General features: G+C 42.3%; 1 protein-coding gene across 1 annotated transcript in view; it reads left to right on the top strand.

Moving 5' to 3' along the window:
* ARHGEF9 (Cdc42 guanine nucleotide exchange factor 9) overlaps positions 1–19,768 on the top strand; it is a 1,163,048-nt gene extending 1,143,280 nt beyond the window's left edge. Inside the window, exon 16 of the mRNA XM_085608275.1 lies at positions 11,696–19,768. Within this exon, the coding sequence (XP_085464401.1) occupies positions 11,696–11,880 (185 nt within the window). The 3' untranslated portion in view covers positions 11,881–19,768. The remainder of the gene's footprint in view (positions 1–11,695) is intronic.
* The last annotated feature ends 730 nt before the right edge of the window (positions 19,769–20,498 follow it).

The following is a 20,498-nucleotide window of genomic DNA, read 5'->3' as shown; positions in this document are numbered from 1 at the left end:
AGTCAGTTATTTGGATTGAGAAGGATAGTGGAGGGATAGAGAAAAGAAAAAGGTTTGAAGTTATATAGCGCTTTCTACCCCTGATGGGCGTTGAAACGCTTTTTCGGAGAGTAGCACGCTATTCTGGAACCGATACAGTGTTAGTGGTGAATTAGTATAGTGAAATATGAAAGTAATTTGAGTGGTGGGTATGTTAGTCAGTTATTCAGATTGAGAAGAATAGCGGAGGGATAGAGAAGGGAAAAAACTTTGCATTAATATAGTGCTTGCTATCCCTAATGGGGGGTTGAAGGGCTTTTTATGGCGAGTAGCATGCTACTCTGGAACACATACAGTGTTAAAGCGCTTTACATATTTTTAAGGGTAATTAAAAAAGGAGCCTTGGGGGATCTCTTCTCAAAAATATAAAAATATAAAACAGTGCCAATCATGAAGGCAGAGGATTCAGAGAGGGGGGGGGGTGGAATATGTATTTGCATTTATAAATCATTTATACATTAATGGAATAAATAAAAAAAACATTTCCTGGAAATTCATTCTGGTAAACAAAGCAATATCATCTTGAGAAATTTTTAATGAAAGGAATTTACAATAACTGTGTCTAAAAACAAATTATTCAAACACACCGATTCACAAATAATCCTTTAAATGGCAAACACTGGGACACTTCGTTTGAAGTAGCCATGCGCTTTATAGGTCGCGGCATTATTATTATTATCTTTAAAAAGTGATAGTCCGCTCTGCAGCTATGCAAATAATGTGCACAGCAACCAGTATATGCATTGAACTAATTTTTCTTTTGTGAATTAAAACACAAATGAAAGTAATCTTCATCAATAAATTATTTTAAGAAGTAAATATTTAAATATTGCTTGGAGTTAGACGCTGTCAAATGCCATTTTTTTTTTTTTTGTTATTTGACGGTCCTTTGATAATTTAGCCAAAATAGGTATAATTAGACACTTTGCACATAATAACACAGAAGATATACTCCTGCTCAGCTGGAACATGCATCTGTGGCCCTGCATCCGGGAAGACTGCATGACTTGAGAGAATGGTGACCATCAGTGACATTTGGTAGCTGTAAGCAGAACAATCTCCTCAGACACTGCAGTGCTGAGTACGTCTCTGTCATGCAGGAGTAGGCAAATGTCTCCTGGAATTTCATCTCAGTCTCTGCGTGTACGTGGTACATTATCCTCCGACTCTTGTTCCACAGGTTCTGTGAATGAGAGGGAGAGTGAGACCTATTAGTCCATTGGCTGCTGGAGACCATAGTCCTCTGATCTCCACCTATCCCAGATGACCTTCCAAGCGCAGTAGGGACACATCTGTCACCTCCATCAGCTCAGAGTGGGGAAGGGATAGGGGTCCGTAGATTCTGTGCAGTCTCCTCTGAAATCTGGATGGGATTCAACAGGTTTCCTTGTCGTTGGTTCCACTGATTCTTCAGATCCCACTGCCGCAATCCAGGACCAAGACTGAAACATTAGAATTATAGCCTTAATGTCCTGGACAGGTTATGAAGGAGGAAAGGCCCGGAAACGGCACTGTGTTCATAAGAGCTCCTATAAAAGGAAGCCTTTTTGAAGGAGTTAGGTGTGACTTCAACTCATTGATCGAGAACCCTAAGATGGTAGAAGGTTCACCGTTGTCTGGAGGTCGTCTACAATTGACAGTGGCAAGCCCACCTCAATCAGCCAGTCATTGAGGTAAGGGTAAACTGGAAACCCCAACCTCTGAAGTTGGACCTATATCACTGAGATAACTTTCGTGAAGCCCAGAGGGGTGCTGGTTAGTCCAAAGGGGAGCACGGGAAACTGAAAATGCTCCTGGCCTACCTTGAACTGTAGGTGTAACGTCTGTGGGACTGCAGAACGGAGCACATGAAAGTTTGCAGCTTACAGGTGCCAGGCAACCATCCAGTCTCCTGGGTCATGGAAGACAGAACATGTGTTGGTCATTGCTTTGACACCCATTTACTTGTTCTTAGATTTTAGTAGTTTCTTGTCACCTATGGTGCCACTGCACCAAGCCACTTCCATAATAGCATGCAAAAACCTTTTTTTGGCAGCATCACTCAGACAAATTTAACATTATAAAGGTACATGGCCTAGAGTCATGTACACATTTCTGATGGATACTACTGCCTTCAGATTCCCCATCTTTAGAATATCACCCAGGAAGCAATGACAGGCGGCAAGGTGGTGGTCATGTACACTTACTAGATATCCACATTTGGTTGCATGATATTGGGATGTGTGGTTTTTGACAGAAACCTTTCTATAGGTCCTCTACTCATCTTAACACTGGATATCAGTGTGGTAAATTACATATAGTAGACCACTTGTGGCACACACATTTGTTGAGTGCAAGTGTAGTGCGTTGGTGCCAGTGGTATTGATCGTATATGTTGTGTGTGTGGACAATTTTAACATGACGTGTGTGTGGGAAACCCACATCATATATGTGATATGATTGCATTGGCTTATATGTTAATATGCCATATTGAGATGTACATATAATGACAGTGTATAGAAGTAGACTTGGCATGACAGAAAGTGGAAATGTTGAAATTGACTTGCCAGGTGCAGTCATCCGTCTGCATTGAGTGGCCCTTGCTCATTGCATGGCAAGTAGGACATTAGCACATGGGTGGTGGCATGTGGCTGAGGGTCTGTTAACACAAGTCCTGCAAAGTTCAAAGTAACAGACTACCGGAGCATGGATATGGGATGTTTATAACTAGGGCTTCTCATGGCCAAACAGCATAAGACATGCAGAATAGGATGGTTGTGAAACATAGTCACAGTGGACATGTCTTGTGGCACTTATCTCTAGGGTGTTGCTGGGACTGACATTGCCTCTTCTGCAGTTCCATGGAATGTTGTAGGCTTGAGGAGTAAAGAAAATATTGCTCACATGTGCAAACGTTGAGTTTGTGTGCTCATGTATGTTCAATTTCATATCTTGCTCCTTATGCCCTATTTACAAGCTGGTCAGTGATTTCTGCGCAAACACCTGCTTACGCAGGGGTCAAAATTCCGACTTGAATGTTATTGAACACACCCAGCGATTACTAAGGGCATTACATATTTCACCCTGCATTACATTTCGGTAGGTCGAACCAGCTAAATATAACGGGAAAAGTATACGGCATTTACCGTACCATGCAGACTCTAGTGTGGCAAGCACCGAAATCTGAAAGTTATTTCATAAAAAATCTAGGTTTGTATCGCATCTGATAAATAATGAACCCAACCCTATTGTTATTTACGAGGTAGCACCAAGGTTCTGACGGACTTGGAATCAGAGCCTAAGTGGGGAGGGTTTGATTTTGCAAGTGTGTGATTGGGTGCTTTGGACTGGCACATATGCGGTTAGTGGCCATGATAACATTTTCACAGAGTGCTGTCTTTCTTCGAGTAGTAATAGGTCAATTTTAGCTGGCCTTAGAAGGTTGTTGTCTGGAACTCGCTGGTCATTTAGCTGGTGAGAATGTGTTCTTGAGAGAATGCGTTGATCGAAGGGGTTGAGGTAGCGGCGTAGTTAGGGCTTACATCCAAGCAAAGCAGCTGTCACCTGTTTATTGATAACATGATCCTACCCATGCAATATCTCATCCTGTCATTTTTTCCTTATATCTCCCGCTGTGCAGACCTCCAGACCAGGCACAGTCACCCTTTCGGTGACATCCTGTCGAGGAAGGAACTGTTGCGGCAGGCCATGTAGTTCCCCACAGTAGTCAACTACTAAGTTGACCACAGTGTCAGTGTCCTTCTCGGTGAAGTTCCTCTTCTTCTCAATAAGGATGTCTGTGTCATGCTGCTTCAGACAGCACTCTGGCTCCAATTTAATGCATAGCAAGAATGGAAGATGGCAGGGCCCTGGGTGTCAGGTGCATGTATGAGTTTCTGATGATGAGTGTTGCCTGATGTGTGTATATCTAGTCATATTTTGATAGTTACCTATTTCTCCTCATTCATATATAGATCCATATTTGTAAAGCGCGAACATATCACCCCTTAAGGATTCAAGGCGCTGTGGGCTATCGGGGAGATTAAGTGAGCTATTGCCCAGAGTCACATGATGCTGAGCTGAGCTGTTGCCGGCACCGGGGATCGAACCGTGAGCCCCGCGCTGGAGTCAGCTGCTCTGGCCGATGTGCCTCGCCTCTCCCTTCAGAATGCTATGCAGTGCATAATGTTTCTGTGTATTCTGTCTAAGCATAGTAAGCAGAGTAGTACAGAAGACTGAAATTAATACTTAATCATTCTACATTTCCAGGCATACATCAATTCTTGTCAATCATCCCTATACCTTTAGTTGTTTCACATTTCATATTTAATGCTGCCATATTGTGGCTCATACATTGAAATGCTTCAAAATTTATGATTTAAAGTTGTGGAACAGGACCACAGCACTCTCTTGAAATAGTTTTGTTACTTTTCTCTTTCTTTCAGATTAATAAACTTCTCTATTCAGAAGACTGGTAACATGTTTTCAACTGCAAGGCACCCAGCGCAACACCAATCTGTCTTCAAGCTTCTTTCCTTTCACCCCAATCCACATGTTATGTCACCAGAGACCTTTGGATTAACCACCCATAAGCCCTTACTCAGATTCCCCTTGCTGCCCACACAACATGAGAGTTCATAAAAGAGCATGTCAGAGTATGTGGGTGGCAGAATCTTTGCAAGAGTGGATTATATTAGTGGCATAACCTTTTTCATTCAGAATTTGCACTGGAAATATTCCAGACATTTCTACATGAAATTGATCCCGCGTTTAACGACTGGGCGCGCTTCCCACAATTAAAATATTCAACTTGCAGCACAATTTCAGCTTCTAAGAAGAGGAATTGGGAATCATGACTATATTGTAAGTGTTTGCTTCTTCTTGTGAAATGGCCCATTGGAGGGAAGGGAAAAGGGGGGATGGCCAAATGATTTTTTGGTTTGAGCAACAGAAAATGTTGGATCTCTCGTTTTGTACCCGGTCAGAAGGGTCTTCCATGATCTTAAACTACCAAACTGAAACTATGTGTCTTGCCGCGCAGGCTGGAATTGACTTGGTGTGGAACAGCAACACCCCAAATAAGCATGCCATTGTAGCAATCTTTAAAAAAGTATTGAGCTGATTCTTAAACAATCCTAAGCACAAGTTAAACTTACTTGCCCAAAAAGCTATGTCTGCAAATAATGAATCCTTCTTCATACAATCAGAATTTTCAGATGTTTACCCGTGTAGATGACATCTTTAATGGAGGAGAGTCCACCGGTTATCTAGACTTTCATGGTTATAAGTCAAAGACGGGGTAGTGCTGGTTCCTATGGATATGCGTGGGAAGTGGTATTGGCAATGTACATACAAAATCATAACTTGGTGTAAATTTATCAATATTAGCAACTTAATTTCCGGCACGCATTGCACCTATAAACTTATGCCTAGTTCAGGTGGGTGTAAGGATAAAGTGAAGTATCCCATTTTTTCTGGGGATTTGAACTCAGTGGCATATACAAAAAAAAAAACATATGAAAAGGCAACAAACTCAAATATGTAACTAAATCTTCATTGTAATACTTTTACTGTGGACTTTGTATTCTGTGAACAGTGTTCAGAAGTAGAGGTAGGGTGGACAGGTATGTGCCAAGGACTTACCGGAGGCCCTGTTTCTGCATGTGTATGATTGTCCATTTAAAGAATTTCAAACAATGAGGAAATCAGTGCACTTTGTACACTCACATCTAAGACGATATGGAGTTACTCCTTTTATTGTAAATTGGCCTGTCACATTCATTTCTGTTGTAAAAACCTTTAATAACTCTGTTTTCCTTCCTGGTACAATAATACAAATGATGACTTGGAGCATTCCAGAAAAACTATTTAGTAGAAACCCATTCTAAGAAAAAATCCAGATTTCGGTGTACCTTGCATTACAATTGACTTTGCAATCAAACTTATTTGGTTGAAATGTGTAATTATAAATCGGGTTGTTTTTCAGCAGTACAACCTCCCTTCTTGTGAATTTGTTTGCATATTTTTCTAAAATGTTGTTTAGATATACAAGAAAACTTAAACCAACATCTAGGTTCAACCGTTAACATGGCTTTTGATCCTATCCCAAATTCTAACTACAAACCTAAATGTAACTCATGCATTCCTTGCCTTTAACCATAACATTGACCTAACCCCTAACCTAACCTCAACTAATTGGGTCATTTATAGTTTGTCAAACAAATGAGTTGTTCCCCAGCCTAATTTCGAAGGGGGAGAACTCCCATGGTGGAACCACACCCACATCCTGTGTGTAAGGGGGCTGCTGCCTCAGACTGTCAGAAGGACAGACCTATTTATGGGAGGTTTTTGATGCTCTTGTAACAGAACAATGCCAGTCATGCACAAGATGAAATCTTCCTGCACACCAGGGCCATTGATTTTATGTTATTCAGAAAAAAGCACCTACTTTGAGTGTATACTTATACATAACATAACATATTTCTGATCAGCTTACAGTACAGGGCCTCTCACTGGCATTGCAGTGTTGTCAAAAGTGCTTCACTCACACTGGCTGAAATACATTTGGCCAAACAATCCTTAGGGACAAGAATAAGAGCTCAAAGTATGGCAGTCTGTCTTCTTCCTGGAGGGTGGAAGAGAGGGCCTCTTTTGACCAGGTGGGTTGGCGAGTGGCCAGCTTCACTATAAATGACGCTCTATGTTTATAGCTCTTATATTAGCATAGTCTTGACCCTGAGTGTAACATTGAACCTAAGCACAGTCCTGGACCCATCTGTGGCCATTGATGCTTACACTTGACCCATCCCTAATCATGACCCATAACCTAGTTCTGACTGTAACTTTAATCTTCAACTAAACCTTTAATCCAACCTAAGGATAACCCTTCCCTTGATGATTACCATTACTCTAACTCTACACTAAGTTGATCCTGACCCCTTTACCCTACTTTATTCTTTACCTTTATCCTGATCCTATCCTTGGCTCTACTCATTATCCTGGTATTATCCAAACTTATCTCGTATTTTGACCCAAACTTTCACCTTAGTGTTTTAATTTGCATGAAATGTATGTCTGATTTGTCTTTTTATGATTTTGTTTTTTAATTAAATCATTTTTCTATTAAATCTTTTCATTATAATTGCTTTCATAGAAAAGTACTGAGACGAAATGACTAGATGCAAATAAAGTTTGGGTAGTGTTTTTATTTGGTTGGATGCTGTTCTGCATTTTCATAAGTTGGGTTCAATATGTGTATGTGCACTACAGGGATATTTATAAAATAAAGGTTCAGACAGTCATTTAGATGTTTGTAAACCTGAAAAAATAACAAATTCCCTCATTCAGTATCCTCATGTTTTAGATTTTTGGGTGTATTTATTGTATCATTGAATAGATAACTCAGTGTGAACGTCAAAGCTAAAATCCTCCAAGCCCACCATCAGTATGTCCCATTAGCTGATATTCCTAGATGCTGAGAGTGACGTGCCAGGGAGAGTGAGGCATTTCCACTGTATTGCCTAGCTGCTGAAAGTGGCACGCATGGGGTAGAGAGGTACTAGCTGAATGTCCTACTCCTTCCACTGAATGTAACATGATGGGCAGTGAGGCATCTCCACAGTATCCTACGCTGCATGCTGATAGTGACGTGCATGGGGAATCTGATCTACATGGGACGGTGAAGCACCTGGCCAGTATCCGACTATGGGCTGCTAAAAGTGGAGTGTGAGGGACAGTGACTAACTAACGTTCTTCTCCTGGCTGCTGAAAGTGACTTGAAGGGGAAGTGAGGAACCTGCCCAATGTCCTACACCTGGCTGATAAAAGTGACTTGCAAGAGGCAGCAAGGCACCTGATAGCATTCTACACATAGCTGCTGAAAGTGGCGTGCAAGTGACAGTGAGGAACCTGCCCAATGCCCTACACATCAATCAATCAAGATTCTTATAGAGTCCGGCTAATCATCCGTTAGGGTCTCAAGGCGCTGGGGAGTGAGTTATGCAGGTTATTTGATGAGCCAGGTCTTGAGGTCCTTCCTGAATTGAGGCAGTGAGGGTGATTGACTGAGATGTAGAGGAAGAGAGTTCAAGGTCTTTGCGGCGAGGTAGGAGAAGGATCTTCCTCCGGTCGTGGTCTTGCACATCCGTGGGATAGTGGGCAGGGCAAGGTTGGTGAAGCAGAGGTGTCTGGTGGGAGTGTAGAAGGAGAGGCGGTGGTTGAAGTATGCAGGTCCAATGTTGTGGAGGCCCTTGTAGGCGTGCGTGAGGAGCTTGAAGGTGATTCTTTTGTTGATCAGGAGCCAGTGGAGGTTTCTCAGGTGATCGGCAATGTGGCTGCAGCGGGGATGTCCAGGATAAGTCTTGTGGCGACGTTCTGGATTCTTTGCAATTTCATTTGGAGCTTTTGGATGCTGCTGGCGTAGAGTGCGTTGCTGTAGCCGAGTTTGCTGCTGATGAGTGCCTGGGTGACCATTCTTCTGGACTCGGTGAGGATCCACTTAAAAATCTTTCGAAGAAGGCGGGGCATGTGGAGCAGGAGGATGAGACTGCATTTATTTGGTGGTTCATTGAGAGCGAGGAGTCAAAGATGTTGCTGAGGTTATGGGTGTGGTTGATGGGTGTGGGGGAGCTCCGAGCCTTGCAGGCCACTAGGAGTTCTCCCAGGCATAGGGGGTGGTTCCCAGGATGAGGGCTTTAGTTTCTTCGGAGTTGATTTTGAGGCAGCTGTCCTTCATCCAGGTGGTGACTGCCTTCATCTTGTTGTGGAAGTTGTTCTTTGCTGCTGTAGGTTCGCTGTTGAGGGAGAGAATCAGCCAGGTGTCGTTGGAGACGATGTTTAGTCCATGGTTTCTGACAATGACTGCCAGCGGGGCCATGTAGATGTTGAAGAGGGTGGGGCTCAGGGAGGAGCCCTGAGGGACTCCACAGCTGATCTTTGTGGGTTCTGAGGAGGACAGTGGGAGCCTGACTCTCTGAGTTTGGTTGGTGAGGAACAAGAGGGTCCACTCTAAGGCTTTGCCGTGAATGACGGCGTCATGAAGTCTTGCGACAAGGGTGTGGTAGTAGACATGCCAGAAGCAGAAGAGCACCTGGCTGATAAAAGTGACTTGCAAGGGGCAGTGAGGAACCTGCCCATTGTCCTACTCCAGCCTGATAAAGATAACTTGCACAGAGATGTGAGGTGTCTGACAATATTCTACCCTTCGCTGCGTAAGGTTACATGCAAGGGACAGTGAGGTAGTTAAATGCTCCATGAATAGTTGTGACGGGCACAACCATGTTACACTCCAGTATTTCTTATTCACAGGGCCACAATTAATTGATTGAAAATATAGCTGGTGTATTGGAGGAGAAGGCAGAGAAAGGTGTAGTCTTGTGTTTATTGATAAAATATGGCTGGGTAGAATTCATCCAGTGTAAAGCTTAGATAACAGCGGAGTCCTAACTAAAAATATTGAAATGCTATGGTCTGCATTACTAGATTCTTGTAGCCTCTTTTTTGACGTTGTCATTGTAGTTTACTTATTCTGTTTGCTTATTTCTCCTTCCAATAGCAATAGTCTTTTTATTTTTTCTTATATTTATTTATTTCACTTGTTTTTTTTAGGCCTGGGCGTGAAACTGCGCTCTGCTCGTGGAGTTTTTCCCGCTCTGCGTAGCATGCAGCGTTCAGAAAGACTTTTTTCCTCACTCGCACCTGCCAACGATAAGTTGGTGAGTGCGAGCAAGCAAGTACAATCTTATTCCAGACCACCTCCCAACAAGATTTCTCAATGTGGACATTCGCGGATGGCCGCTACTGCTCGTGTTGAGAAACCTTCCGTTCACGTTGAGGATTAAAAAGAAGCAGAGTCCTCTTGTGCTGCTCATGGTGCCGTCCGTGCTGATTTTCCAGTGTTGGACAAACACCCAGTGCTAAAAATCAGCGTGAACGGTGTGACCTAATGCACTCTGCCACTTGCGGAACTCCGCGTAGTGCAGCAGAGTTTTTTGGTCACTTCACGGAGTTCAGCACAGCTGAACACCGTGAACTTCGCCCAGACCTAGTTTTTTTCCGATTACTCTTTGTCTCATCACCTTCCTAATTAGTCTCCCCTCTTGCCTCGTTCCTGCTTCTGCCTTTGAGTCTCAATTAGTTGTTCTCCATTGTCCAGTAAACTCCGTTTGTTGCAATATTTTATTTGTCGAACTGTCAAAAAACGTAGTTGCACACAGTGAACTAATGCATTCAAGTATTATTTCCCAACATGTGCAACAAAATAGTCTGTTAATTAGATGATGCTGCTTTGCAGCCTGAAATCAAACACACCAGCCTTTTGTTGGGAATCAGATAACTGTATGGGCTGAACTTTACAAAGCAGACCCACACGCAAATTCCGTATTGTCCCTCATTGTGATCAAAACGCATCTTCCTCAACCACATTATAAGTCCTTTGTGTAGAGTACCCTTCCACCTCATTGTCATACACCTATACTTCATAGAGACCTCACACACAGGACACACGTGTTTCATTCTTTTCAAGCTACCTACTGAGAGAAGCCAACTACTTGCTAGTGTATGACATAGAATCCATCAACAGGCAAAAAATACTCAAGAAACACATCTCGCACTGCATTAACCGAAGTCCTTTGGCTTCAGGCGTGCAGAAAGCTCTTGTTTAAAATCTTAGGGCCTGATTTAGATTTCGGCAGATGGGTTACTTAGTCACAACGGTGATGGGTATCTCGTCCACCGAAATATAAATCTCATAGGATATTATGGGATTTATAATTTCGGCGGATGGGATATCTGTCACCGTTGTGAGAGAGTAACACGTCTGCCGAAATCTAAATCAGGCCCTTAGTATTTGAAAGCATTACAGATTCAGTTCTAATTTAGGATTTTTTTATTAATTATCAGACCCTTCTTTGTATTGATGTTTGTCTGGTTATGAGAATGCGTCAGGTCTCCTTGTTTTCTGAGATCTTTTATAATAAGCAACCAAGTGTCTGAAACAATCTTGGCTACAGACCTACTTGTGGATGAGCCTTCATAATGCTTGTCTAACCATACCAGCATTTATCTTGGTAACGCCAGCTTGCGTGCATTCTTGTAGAGTTCAGGCACAGAGAATTTGCCAACTTTTGCACTGCATACCATCAAATAACATAAGCTCAACTCATTTTCACCCTGGAAGGATGCCTGAGAGCCCATAACATAGGTTATCTGAAGCTTCTACATTCCATAAGCGAATGGACCATATATCAAACTAAAGTCATGTCCGGGATCTTTAACTTTATTTTACAGCAAACTCCCTTTATACAATTCCTTTAGTGGAAACCTGAGCGTCCCTAATATCAAAACAACTACATGGGGTGGAAAGAGATTCGTAGCCTGCACAGCAAAGCTGTGGAACTCACTTCCCTCAGGACTTAAGAATAACCAAATCTCTTGGAATTTCTGAAATGTTTGAAGACTTGGTTAATAAACACATAGTACTATCTTTCTGGCTCTACTGTATGCTGTTTCTTTCTCGGTTGTCTTAGCGCCTAGATACCCTTGGGTGATAGCCGTGCTCTAGAACTACCATTTTCATTTCATTACAATTGATACTTGGTAAAGCCAAAGAGACAGTGTGAAATTGTTCTGATTTGTCACTTTACTCAGCTGAGACTAATTGATCCTTTTTTCCTCTCAGGTGTCAGCTACCCGAAGTCCGTACCTCCTGCCTACCCACCACCCCAGGAACCAGGGACAATACATGGACAATACATGGTAACGGATGGATTCACCCAAGCCCAGGTCTTCGAGTTCAACGAACCCAAACGAAGCCAGTCACCGTTCTGGCAAAACTTCAGCAGGTTAACGCCATTCAAAAAATAATATATAGATATATAGATATATATATATTGAGAGGAGAATTTAAAAAGAAAAAAGAAAATTATATTTATAGATGGACCTTTTTTTCGGAGAAGCACTGTTGCAACTAAAATACGGAAGGACCAAAAAAAAAAAACCAAACAAACAAAAACTATTTTCGTCGTCGCTGTTTTTTTTCTTTTTCCTGTTGGAAAAGTGATAAGTCAACCCGGCAACTCAGAAGCTTAAAGGACTTCAAACACATCTGCTGCCCTGTTAGAGTGCTCTTAGGTTTGTCTTTTTTATTTTGTTTCCTGGATACCGACTTCACTCAGCTCATTTTGACTCTTCCCCTGGATTCCTTTTACTTGAGTTTTGAGTTTTTGGTGCTCTACTGAACTTCTACACACAAGCCACATCATTTGAGAGGTGTTTTGGAGGTTTGGATTCTGCCTTCTCCAAAAGGAGAAGCGAGAAGATTCATGGGAGTGAGAGGTGGGCTAAGGTTTCTTTTACTCCTTCCATGGGGACAAACAAGCAAGAAACCCTCTTGGACATTCAAGGCCTTGGGATAGGCGAATCCGCATTTCTCTGTTTTCAATCGTGTCAGTCCGAGTGTGCTCTGTAGTGCACTGTGATACTGCTAAGTACTGTACTTCTCTTGCTTTTACTGTTTTTTAGATGTTCTTGGGAAAACAGGGGGTGTCAAATCTTTATTCTGTGACAGGTTGTTTCTACTTCTGTTCGAACGATTGGTGGCACATTCTAGAAGACCTACTCTTTCTTCATTGCACGACATCCTGGAGTAAATTGAGATTTGCCAGACCTCCCAATATGGATTTTTAGGAGACCTCAACGAGAATTCTCCTTCCTGCAACAAACACACTACGTTATTTTTAAATGATGTTTTATTCCAATTCTTTATTTTTTTTCTAGCAAAATTTAATATTTACTGACGTTGAAAAGACTGCCATGCCATACAAAACTGCCCTCTCCTGCACAATATCTATCTACATCAGGCCTGTCTTTATTGGATCCCTTAATAGTCCTGCCTGCTTGTTCCTTGTTGTTAGGCCATGGAGGAATTAGCTGATAGGGAGCAATGATAGGTTTAGTTTTCCAGTTCTAGGAGGTTCAGCTGATTGTGCCCTAAGAGAAGAAACCAACATGGGAGGGCCTGTTTTCCTAACACAGTGATATCCATTCCCAGAGGTAAATGGCTACACCACCCGTACATCATCTCTGTCATCTCAAATAACAAGGAAGACCCTGCTTAGGGCATGAAAGCAACAGCTCTACCAAAATGTGGTAAGGTAGAAAAATGTAAGCATCTTAGATCCGATTCGACACAGAGGAAGTTGTCAAGAAAATGCTTCCTTCCTGGCGAAACTTTTTTTTAAACTAAGAAATGTCACAACACTATCACCATAAGGAGACCATCCCAAGTTCCATGCCTTACTGCATGGAAGCTTTGCTCCTTTTTCCTGGCCACCAGGCAAAATCAATTTGTTCTATCGTCGTTACGCACAACATTTTAATGTCATCCTACTGATTTTTTGCTACTGTTATGTTGTTTTCTGGATGAAGAGTAAACACCTTATACTTGGCGGCGGCAACCCCTCACATAATGTTTGGAAATCACCCTCCGTGACATTGCTTTTCTGATGTGTAGGTCATTGTCATATTGTATATCATGAAGAGCGGGCACGCTGTTCCAGTGATGAAGAGCACAAAAGCCTGGCACCGAGGTCTTCAATGGTGGCATGAACCTTAGAGAACACGTAAAGTCCCTGGAGCACCTTCCTGAATGTCTCTCAAAACCTGTTCAAAATCCAGCAATTCTGTATCTTCCCTAAAGCTTGCCAAGCATCACAGAAGTTGGATCTCCCGTAGCTACGGCTAAGGGGGACCAGATTGGCGCTGATGTGTATACCCAGAAAAACATCTAATGCTACAAAGCATTTTGAAACATCTGATTATTTCGTTTTAAAGCGACAGGGAAATCTATCATTAAGCCTGTAATTTGGGAAGGTGGGTGCTGTGGTCCGCGTCAGATTGTCTCTTTGATGTAGAGTTGTTCCAAGTCTTACACCCATAAAATCAAACATGCTGGTGTGAGGTGGTAACATAGTCATACATGCACCTTGTCAGGCATTAAGCATCCTGCCTGTCAAGGGTATTTCTAAATCTCACAGGGTTTGGGAAGAAGCGATCTATGGCTCCGTGGAGGTCGTCAGCTAGATGTGTAAAGAAATGTACCCGTATTCTCTTTAGAATACATTTTCTTGATAGCTCCTAAAAGGTAGTGCACATAGACCGTATTCACAAGGTCTCCCGTTGACTTGGGCTCATCGATTTTAAAGCTAGATTACATCCTCTCCCCACCTGCTAAGTATAAAACATAAGTCCATTTTCATAAAGAATTGGGGTCACCAGACCTTCTTTTAAAAGACTGCTAGATGACGTCACATATTATATCCACTCTGCATGTCAGTCCTCTCCAGGGTGTAAAGGCTCGCTGGGTGGGATGGTTGATCATTACAAATACAAAGTCTTATTTTTAAAGTTTATCTTTGTTAAAAGGTTGCATTGGTGCCTCTAGGTAGTGACTCTGAAGGCTGCATGGCATGGAGCACGTTTTTGGTATACTGCTGAGTAGGCCTTAGGAAAACGGGAAGACTAGAAGGAATTCTGGAAGGGAAACATATCCTCATGTTCTAATGAAGATATGTTATTACTTTACTAATCCGCTATGTCCTAAGATACTCCCATCATGCATCTGTGCTGGAAGATGACACTATCGTCGCCATCGCTCTATTTCTTGCTCTCAACATAAATGAAATGAAAATTAAATTTGTAAAGCCCACTACTACCCTGGGGTGTCTAGGAGCTACATAGTCATGCAAACATTCCAAGCGTCCATGCACTTTATTGCGCTAGCCTTTCAACGGGCAGTGCCAAGAGGACCATTAACGCCAAACTCAAGGCAAGGGCCACTTCTAGCCTTTAGTGGTGTGGTGCAAGAAACATCCTTTTGCCAAAAGGTTACTGGCTTCCACCCCAAACTTGTGACAATGGGAAGTGCCAAAACAGAAGCTCAAACTTGCATAGTTGCCAACAACAGGGTATTATATATAATCCAAAATTAAGGAACTCATGTGCCCTCTAAATCGAATACTTATACTCCAGGCACTTTTAGGTCACGTAGATAAACTAGTCTAGAATAGGGGAACCTAAAAAAAGAAATTCTGATTCTGTTTTCAACTAGAAAACACTAGCCTCTTGAAGCTGCCTGCAGTAGTCCCCTGGCCAGGAATACATATAAACTCCTGTTTTTTTATGGCATTAAATCAGCCACCCCTCTTAATTCCTTTCAAGACATGCACATGTTTCAGACTGGGTCTGTGGCTGCGGCTTTTATTCATTTTAAACTTTCAAAAACCTATAATTTAAAAAAAAAAACATCTGTACGAACATTACCTTCAGTCTTACAGTTTGTAAAATACACATACATACGTGCACACTAGTTGTCCTTTAAATAATAAACTCTAAATAATTATATATTCAAATATATATGATCTCTGTGCTTCCCTAAAACTGAGTAAAGTAGTGCATATACTTTGGGAAAAGAATTGAGGTATATTTGTTTAAGTTTTCTGCTCGCAAAATGTAGCGTCTATTTACTATAAATTGAAAAAGCCCACAAGCACTGCACAAAATTGCGTTGCACCACGTGAGCACATGCGAAAGGCTAGCAAATATACCTGTTAGTGTTCTGTTATTGCACAAGGTCCTCTAACAGTTGCCCTGCAAAGAATAATTTTGCATATTCAGCTTATCTGGATTTGATTAGAATGAGTGTTCTCTCTAAATGTGAAAAAAAACCTTGTTCAAAGGAAGGAAAAGGCAAACCGGGAAATTTCACAGAAGTTGCAAAAGACTAAAACAACTTTTGATTCTGTATTGGATAATTAGGTTATTTGCTTCTAATCAGCAAAAAGTAATGTCCATTTAAAAATATTAATTGCCATGGAAGTGGTGGTGACTTTTCAGTAACATAACATCTCCCTAAGGTTTGATGCAGTTCCTGAACAGGTGCTAAATAAACATGGCCAGGCATGTGGTGGGGATGAAGCCACAGTGTGTGAAAAGGGACCGACAAATCACTTGACAAAAGAAAGTTGTAGAGCAGCTCTCAGCCTTTGCCAAGTTAAGATGACACTTCATGACCAAACTTTTATTTTAATAGGCAGCTATCAAAAGTCATAGTGTCAACTTAGCTTCTTGTGGCATGCACTGACCCTTTGTCTAGTGGACTGTGGTGGTAGGCCCTCACTAGCAATGTAGCCAGGGCGAGGAAATTAAAGATGGGTACAGCTCTTCAGGAAGGTGGGGAGGACCACTGTGTATGTCGTCACATACCCAAGATCCAGATTGAAAAACCACACTGCCAATTAAACCCATAAGAACATAATGTAGTGTCGTTACGGCACTCTTCTCAGCAAAGTGCCATTTGCCAGATTTAGATGCTGCACAAAGGCTATGCTGGTCTAATGCAGAAGACACACAATTGATGGACGGATTGTAGAATAAAATCAAACATTCACCCTCAGTCAAGAGATCTGGGTTAAATCCATTGTTCTTTTTGTCACCACGCCACCTCGGTGTAGAAGCAAATCAGTCTTGACCCTGCGCCTCATGGGAACAGTCCAGCCTGAACTGCCAAGCCAGATCCTCCCTGGACCGGAAACAAACATCCTGAGACCAGTTTCAGGGTATCACTCTTCATCAACCAGGGTAGCTTGAATCCAGTGGACATGTGAGCCTGGGACCCACATCTGGGCATACCTGGCATTCCTAGGGCGAGAAAGCAAAAGACACACCATCTCTCGGGTCTAATGGAGGGATTTGCGAGTCTTAATCCGCTCGGAATGCAGACCAACTTATCAGGGACTATAAACTACTTATACAAACAAAAGGATCGCACTCTCTCTCCACTCTTATTGAGACCTGAAAGGTTCCCTGCACCAACATTAGGATCAGTGACAAATGTATCTACACACTGCACAACCCACGTAGACTAACATGAATCTTTGTGACCTCATCCTTCTTCTGTAAACTCAGCCTTGATAGGGTAAATCTCTAAAATGTGCCTCCTATATCTCAGCTATTTATTGGCCTTGGGCTGAATGGGGCCCCCTTGAACTGTTGGGGGCCCTGGAGGGTTGGCTCACCACCCCGGGCCACAAGGACTGTGTCACACCTCTGGCTTGATGTAAAACTTAAGGATCAATTCCCAAAGCATTTTGCCCACCTTAGATTTAAAAAAGTGGAATCAAAATTAAAAATCACAAGCCTAATTAAAAAATCATCCTAAATTGGCTTTTATATTCGGAGAGTGTAATTCCAAATGCAAAATTTTGCTAGGGAGTGTAGTGAGATTGCAACATTAATAGGTTTGAGGTTGAGTAAGGTGGTTGAGCAACAACACCAAAGTCGATGATCATGCACAAACTCGTATGCTTGTGGTTATTCGCATGCCCCCTACAGGTAGGTTCCTACCATGAAAACAGTTCCTGGTATTTTTAAAAGGAGTAGGGAGTATTTCCAGCATCAAAAGGGGGAATTGACTTTTAAGGGATGCACGGTAAGGGGTTTCCACATTGGAATTACAGAAAAAGGTTACATAGGCCTAGAGGCAGTGACACTGGTGATCAAATGCATTGTAGTAAATTCTCAAATATTAAAATTAGGGTAACGCTTACTTGTACAGTCTACATTGCTTTGTTTCCCCATAAGGAAAAAGTTGTGGTTGGGGGGATTCACCATGTTGTATAAGGCAGAATAGTCCTTCAGGAGCATTAGCAGCTTTAATTATTGCTTTTTACAGATGTGCCATCATTTATAGTTTCTGACTAACAGACAAGTTTACCAGTGACACCTATGTTGTTGAATCTTTTGATCTGGCGAGCCAGAAGCACGGTTCCCAAACAAAAACATAGGTATGTGTTGAGCGTAGCTTCTTGTACAATCACGACTCCCCATGCCTACTTGAAGTAGGATAGCGAGTACTTGCTTACCCTCGTGTTTAAACTGAATAGATAGCAAAGATCTAACACAAATGGAGTTTGTTGAGCTTGGGGTGGGGATAGATCTGTGATCATTGTTCTGATGGCACAAGAGCGAGGCATGGTTGGACAACAGTGAGTCCATCATGGTCCATCATGGTCCCCTGACCCTTCACATACACATCGGGTCTGTAAGAACCCCTGTTGCTGCCACTCATTTCCTGTCCTTTACTCCATGAGTGTGAGGGGAACTTCCAATCTTCCAAACAGTGTGAAGCTGTCGAGACAACAAGGAATGAGCGTGGGGTGTCCACCCAAACTTACCCCTTCTTTTTGTTACAATAGACTCAAAAGTTGAAACTTCTTTCTGCACAGAACCAAAATTAAGTACAGGACCTCTGAGACCTATACACTTCAATGCAAAGTTGTTGGAAAGCAGATGCAGGCATTTGTTTGAGAACCTTGGGTTAAACTCCACAACTGTGTCCCGAAGAGAACTGAAGGGGTTAGGAATACAGGGTAACAAGCCATCTCACAGTACAAGAAGGAGCCGGTGACGATGCATCCCATGTTTACTACCTACACAAGTGAGAGGGGTATGTCCAGGCACCTTTTTGACAACTCCTGAGGCGTGATCGATTTGTCCAACAGAGAAGAGGATTCGGCGAGCATCAGTGAAGCATACTGAACTTCCGCATTCAAGGCAGTAGAGACACACCAAATGATGATGAAGTAACAAGAATAACGCAGAGAGCGCAAGATACGCGCATTCAGAAATCCAGTATAATTTTCACCAAATTCCCCAAGCTCATAGAGTACAGACTGTACTGCACAAAAACTTCTAGAACCACTACTCCTTTGGCCTAGAAAACTCAAGAGCTCTGAAACCTGGTGCAAAAGACTATGGAAGAAGTACACAAAACTCCCCAATAAAGAAACAAGCTGGGTGCATCATATATTTGTAAATACAGTAATACATAGAAGAAACTATTTGAAATGGTTTGTTTAGGTTTTGGATGTGCACACAACACCCCATCGCAATGCTAATTAATTATAGTACACTGTTGTGCTTTGGAAGCTTTTTTTTATTTACTATTTTTGGTTATATTTATGCTCTTTTTTTATTGCAGCTACATTTTCAGGGAAAGACATGTAATATTTAGTAGCTATTGTAAGTTCTGCATGCTAACACAACGGTTATTTTCATTGAGAAGAAGGACAGGACGGGCTCGTTTGGTAATCTGAAAAGGCAATCTCTCAGCGGCTTGTGTCAAAAAAGAAATAAAAGAGATGGTATTGATTTGTAGACTGAAGCCAAATACTTGATTTCTCAGTGGGTTTACTAGAAGTATGCAGAAATGTCCCTGGTTACCCAGCTGCTCCACACTTGCCAAATCTTTTTTTTTTTTTACTACTCAGTTGTTGGACACAGTCAAAAAAGTGTTACAAAGTTGTGTGTAAAATTAAAAAGTGTTTTAAAAAAAAAGTGTTGTAAGAAAACACCGAGCCTTACGAAAAAAATATTTATGGAGATAAATAAAATAGCAAATGGAAAAGGCGTTTTTAAAGTATTTTTAAATCCTTTTACAACAGCAAAATAGCCAGTGTTCTCTATCCGGAGGTGCAAAGCATTTCTGGGTTGTCATGTTTGCGGAAGGAATCATGTGTGCTTTCTTTGCACTTAGTGCATCTTTCTCCATTCTGATTGATGGGAGCCCCAAACACCGTGTTTTTCAAAGGACATGCAAGTTGGGTTTTTGTCAGCACTGCGTTTTTATTGTTCTAACTTTCCTGGTGAAAATAATGCTCCAAGTTAGTCCAATAAAAAGGGTATCCCATGCCAATTGTTTGTGACTTTTCTTTTCTTTGTAGTTAAGCAACTAACACACTTATGGCATGATAACATAAAACTTATTATTATTAACTGTGGCAACAAGGCATACTGGAAACATGACTAATTGATGTAACAATTACATTTTCAGTATTTAACTATTCTTTAATTTACTGTTTAAGCTTTTTATTCAAAACAATGAGATGACGAGGGGGCGTGGCTAGCGACCGGCAAAGATGGCCGCAGCCTAAGTGAGCTCCGGTGACCACCTAGCATTTCCCGAAGAATCCTGGCACTTATCCGGCATCTGCACCGTCCAGGAACAACGACGGCGGCACAGTAGAGACTCGAGCGGCAGCTGCTGAACTTTCGGCGGAAAACAACGCTACCGGAGCCGCTAGAGACCTGGGGGCAGAGCCAAGGCCTAGACCCAGAAGTGAAGCCGGGACCTCAAGTGCCCTGGACGGGGAAGACGTGGCTTCCTGATCATGCTGGGACCCCGGACGGAGTGCGGGCGAGCGAGGAAGCAACAACAGAAACTAAATTGAAGCCGCCTGGGTTACCGCCAGCGCTGAGATAGAGCACGATGGGAAACCCGTGTGGCGGCGGAATCAGAGTGAACGCCACAAGATGAAGTAGTGGCGTGAACACCTGGGGGAGACTGACCGCGTCGAGACAAAGCGGTGGCCGTGGAGAGGTAGGCACTGGGGATGTATGTCCAGAGAGGCACCGCTGGGGGTGAT

Source organism: Triturus cristatus, chromosome 5_2 (assembly GCF_964204655.1).
Source record: "Triturus cristatus chromosome 5_2, aTriCri1.1, whole genome shotgun sequence".
In the NCBI taxonomy this organism is placed as follows: Eukaryota; Metazoa; Chordata; class Amphibia; order Caudata; family Salamandridae; genus Triturus; species Triturus cristatus.
The sequence above is the reverse complement of the archived record's forward strand: the minus strand, read 5'-3'. Positions and strand labels throughout refer to the sequence as shown.